The following is a 5,455-nucleotide window of genomic DNA, read 5'->3' as shown; positions in this document are numbered from 1 at the left end:
TCAATTAATCACATCCAAAATAATAGTTTGTACATAATATATATGTGTGTTCTGAGTATATTTATATGTAGCACACACACATATGTATATATTTATATTTATACATGATTTATATTATATATAAATATCAATATATATTACAAATATTTTTTTAAATATATACATACGTAAATATATACATACATATGTGTGTATGTTTATTTATCCATATGAATATACACAGAACACTTATTATGTAAACACAAACTATTATTATGGATGCAATTAATTGCGAATAATCGATTTGACAGCACTAAAATAAATAGATATAGGATTAGGTGATGTATATATATATATATATTTTTTTTTTTTTTTATTGCTTTCAATTTTTTAACCACAGTCACACTTTTGTAGTACATTGACAATTTTACAACATAAAATTCCTCTGGCGTTTAGGGCAAAAATATCAGGGGAAAAAAACTGTTATGTGAGATAACTGTTGATTATCATTGCTTTAAATAATAAATTATTTTGTAACATTTTAACAGTACTTATTGCTTTCTGTTTTGACAACACTCTCACTTTTGGATTAGACTAAGAATTTCAGCAATATAATTATTCATTTCACTGGACTTTGGGACCAGAACAACAGAAAAAAAACGCTTATTCAAAGACAAAAAATATTAAGAAATTTGAGTTCAAATATGTTACAACAACTGGCAAAAAAAATTAATAATGCTCTAATAATGCTCATAAAATAATGGGTCTAATAATGCTCATAACCTGTATACAAATGTCCCATTTCAGACACACACGGTGTCTGTACTGTTACTCACAAGTATGTATTTTTTTATTCAAATATGTTTCCAAGTGCTCTAACAAATGGCTACATGGTGTTTTGAAGAAATTGTTATTTTTCTATGCTGATTTCACAACAAAGCTCTGAAATGTTATGGAAGAATAATGGCTGAATATTGTCTTTATTCTCTAGACAGCATAAATGCTCCTAAAGGAAAGACATTTTCTCAGCTGGTCGGCAACATTTAGTGCAGAATCGTCCAGTGGCGTTTCTTTAATTATAGGTGTGCCCAGTCAAGCCTGAGTCATTGTTCATTTGTAATATCGTATTTCATCACCAGAGGGAGCTGCACATTCTCTCCAGACTACAGTTATTTATAAAAGGAACTCCTCCCATTAGAACCGCCCCTCTCGTTTAGCCCCACCCCCTGCTTGCTCCACTCCAACTCCAAACTTCCCTGTGTGACTGATTTCCTTGTCTGTTTCTTTTCTGACAGATGCTGTTGAAATTTCCCATTCACATGTCCTCAGTTCCCCTTTTCGACACATCACGTCTCGTCTCATCTTTCGCTGTTTCTGTGGCTCTGTCTGTTTCTCTGTTTAGCTGTAGGGAGGGACAGGAACCTCTTGTCCCTGTATTCTGGCCCACGTCCAGTCTTAATATAGCATCAAACACCCAGACCTTTCTAGATCACCAGTGCACAAAATGCGTGAAGGCACATGCATGGTAGTTTGAAATTGAATTGAAATTAACAGTATTATTTTATATGATATTATACCATTCAATTTTTTTCTTTAAAAAATTAATTTGAAAATAAAAATGTGCATTTTTGTGCAACGAAGTAATGCAAAAAAAATACATGGCAGGCATATGATATTGATATTTGTGTAATCACTGGTGAGTTACTGTACCTCCACTCTGCTTTATTGTGCAGGAAAGTGTTGCACTCCTCAGGTAAGTGACTGTCGTTCCACATGGACTCCAGCGTGGACAAGATGTGTTTGAACAGCGGCCTGTCCTACAACACCATCACAACAGCTTCATTAAAACAACAGAGCATTTCTGACACGCTCAACTCTTCTAAAACACTATAAACATTTATAAATTGAGAACTGGCTCATCTGATCAATAAACAACACTACATCAAAACGCTCCCTATAGTGAAAAAACTAATGAAGCAGAGAAGCAGACTTTAGTATACTTTTAAAAAGAGTTCTTCTTATGGAAAATGTATCATAATTTCATGTTCTGTTAAACACAATTTGCTGAACTTTAGAGTGATTTAACGGCCCATCTGTAGGTAGGTGTAGGATTCCGGCCTTCAAGATATTGAAACCCTTGAATCTATAAACGGACACAAACGAACATTGAATCTCTACATTCCACCGGGAAAACTAAAGGTTCTTCTCCCCAGCCATCTGCAGTCATAAAACTACGTACAGGGTCAGCTCAGGGTCTCAGCAGTTCCTGTCTCTCTCTGCTTATCTTTACAAGAAACAACAAGAACTGACCCTACCCCATCTGGATTCATTTAAGCAACAGGACGTCAGTAGGTTTCGTGACTGGCTTCAGCATAAATAAACCATCTAATGGACCACGGAACAAAGAACCTGGTATCTAGACAGAATTCCAGTGACAGACACTCCCGGACCTCAGGACCGTTAACACATAAATTGCTAAATCTGATAAACAGAAAGTGGCAGATTAAGAACTCTCTCTGTCCAGGAGAAACTTGGCAGACTCTCATGCTCTGACACGAGGATGACCTCCGGACACCTCCCCTTTTCCCCCTTTGCATTCCAATGAAAAGGGACACAAGCTTGCACACAAGATTTCTGAGACAAACTGGAAATCATGGAAAGTATGGGACCATAGAGTCACAAATAATATGTTGTATGTCGTACATATATATGCTTGATGTGTTCATTTAATCGGTGCAACTTTAATCAGTGTTTACTACCCTTTTTAGGAAATGAGGTTATTAATATATGTGTGAGATAGGGGAAGTTTAGTATCGAACGGAAACTCGTGATGATTGCAGAATAGTGAAATAAGTGAAAAGCTGTTATTTCAAACAATATGTGTTGAACGACACTATATAGGAGTATTAACAAAACCTGCAAATCTTAATTTCTCCACATAATAAATGGGGGCTCTTGTTTCTCGCTGGCCGAGTAGCTGATAGAGTGTAAACCATTTAAATTCAGAATCAGTTTTGATCAGGTGGACCTCGAATTCTCAGATCGAGTTCTTTCAAAACCTGAGCTAGAAATAAACCTGAATGAATTAATAATAATTAATTCCCTACAGTTAAAATTAAGTAATCAAAGTCATTACATAGGACTCAAGTACATCTTTATGTGTAATTTCATAATTACTTCTATTGTCTTTCAAATATGGTTAAAGTACTGCTGAATGTACTGACAAGCCTTTATGATCAACTCAAATATGCTTTAATGTCATCTCTGTTAAACCTTGTATGTCACGTATTTAAATATATTTGTAATTACACATCTGTAAGGATGAAAACAGATCAAATGTAATATTGAATAACTCATTACATTTAAAAGTAATCAAGGGCTTTATTATGTTAGTCAACACATCAAAATAAGTCTACTTCTTTAAAAAATGACAAAAGATCATTAAAACAATGTACTTTAAAGCAAAACGTTTAATTAGACATTACTACAAAGTTAATTAGCAAAATTTACAAAAGTGCACTTAAGTGTGTTAGTCATCTTTAACACTTAAGTGGCCTTTTTTCATTAATATTATAATATCTGAAAGTACTTTTTTTTAATGTACTTTTAAGGTTCACTACAAGTGCACTTTCAATTAAACTAATTGCACTTCTTTTTCACAAGGGCTTGTAAGGTTGAAGCGGTTCATACAGTCAGTAGGCCGTGACACATTAACAGCTTTTTCAATTAAACATTCGTAAGCTGTCATAAACTTAATGAACGGTAGAAACGTCCATATGATACTGTTTCTATACAGCTGTGTGCTATGATACTGTTCTGTACAGTGTGTGACGTCAGCCCCAGCAAACGTGAATTTATGAAGCTCTCTAGAATGAGTGTGAGTGTTCAGAGATGAAACTGAGACGGAGAAAACAAGCCCTGGAATTAACTTTGATTGGATTAATTAAAAATGTCAGGATAAGAGTCATTACACCAAATACACAAAATAATGTTCTTTTTAGCAGCATCATATGACCCCTTTAATAAAGACAGCAGTTATTAACGCCCTGACCAAACAGCATGTCTTATCTATTATTCATGCATTAATGCATTTCACCTTAATGCTTAGTAAATACCAGTCTACTTAAGCACTGCATAATTACTGTATTAGTATACTGCAACATATTGCTAATGCTTTGTAATGTATGTAATTACCGTAGGTTCACTGTATGTTTGCATACAATTTATACTGTATTTGACTATAAAAAGAGTTGATTCACTTATCTCTTCAGGTGTTGTTCAAATCCTGAATGACTTACTTTCTTCTGTGGAACATTCAAAAACATTCGGAACCAATATTTTGTTGGTAACCAATCACTTGTGGTAAGCTTCGACTTCTACTGTACGAACAAAACATTTCTTTAAAATTCTTCATGTTACACAGAAGAAATCAATTAATACAGGGTTGGAACACCAAAAGGGTGCATCAAATTAAAATTTGTATTATAAAACGGAGAGTTCCGGTCCTTGATTCTGATTGGTCGAGCCGCGTTCGAAGCTGTTGTAAATTACTCTACAAACATACACCATCGTTTACTTCTGTGTGTTGCTTGGCAACCACTTTGTTGGAACCACAACTGATTCTGAGGAACTACATTGTTTGGTGGAAGAATACTGTTTTTATTAATATCATTACACTTTATTTGCTCTGTTTTATTCTGTGAAACCTTACTACGTATATGGAATAACCGTTTTATAAAAGCAATAAGCCCCGTGAAGCCGTGGTTTACAGTGAATTTATAACAGGTAAGGTGGTTTTAGTCACTCCGCTTCACGTCGTACCTAACACCGCCCCTTAGCTGTTATAAATTCACTGTAAACCACGGCTTCTTGGGGCTTATTGCTTTATTAAAAATAAATAAATAAATAAAAATAGTTTTAAGGGTTTTTTTCAGTCTGGTTCTCATGAGAGCACCTGGAGATTTGGTTTGGTGCTTACACTGCACATAGTGTGACCTACTACATATACCTATATAAAATAAAGTCATTAAAAATAGTAATAATAGTATTATTGCACTTTTATTCTTTTTTTTTTATATAATAATAAACAAAATAATAAGTAAAGTGTTATAATACTATTATATTTTAAAATAAAAAGTGTGTATTAAAATAAAATTAAAATTATTTTATAGTACACTAATGCTTACATCAGCAATCTTTTATTTTGGCGGGATGCCGGCAAGTGAGCATGTTTTATCGGTTTTAGCGCAACCAAGAGTCAGTGAATGAATGAAATGTCACAGTTTTGCATTTGAAATGGCAGCACATAGCCTAGATTTATGCTTTCAGTTTGAATATAAATTTTACACTATTACAGTTAGCAAATCTAAAACATTGTTATTGTGCATTATTTTTTTACTTATTTTATTAAACGGAGAGTTCCGGTCCTTGATTCTGATTGGCTGAGCCGCGTTCGAAGCTGTTGTAAATTACTCTA

General features: G+C 34.0%; 1 protein-coding gene across 1 annotated transcript in view; it reads right to left on the bottom strand.

Annotated features, from left to right (window-relative positions):
• Window positions 1-5,455, bottom strand: part of LOC107742952 (mitogen-activated protein kinase kinase kinase MLT-like) — a 47,884-nt gene that overhangs the window by 23,289 nt on the left and 19,140 nt on the right. The window contains exon 10 of the mRNA XM_016556038.1: window positions 1,690-1,796. Coding sequence (XP_016411524.1) covers window positions 1,690-1,796 — 107 coding nt within the window. The remainder of the gene's footprint in view (window positions 1-1,689; window positions 1,797-5,455) is intronic.

This window comes from Sinocyclocheilus rhinocerous, unplaced genomic scaffold (genome assembly GCF_001515625.1).
Source record: "Sinocyclocheilus rhinocerous isolate Xijiao unplaced genomic scaffold, SAMN03320098_v1.1 scaffold45, whole genome shotgun sequence".
In the NCBI taxonomy this organism is placed as follows: Eukaryota; Metazoa; Chordata; class Actinopteri; order Cypriniformes; family Cyprinidae; genus Sinocyclocheilus; species Sinocyclocheilus rhinocerous.
The sequence above is the reverse complement of the archived record's forward strand: the minus strand, read 5'-3'. Positions and strand labels throughout refer to the sequence as shown.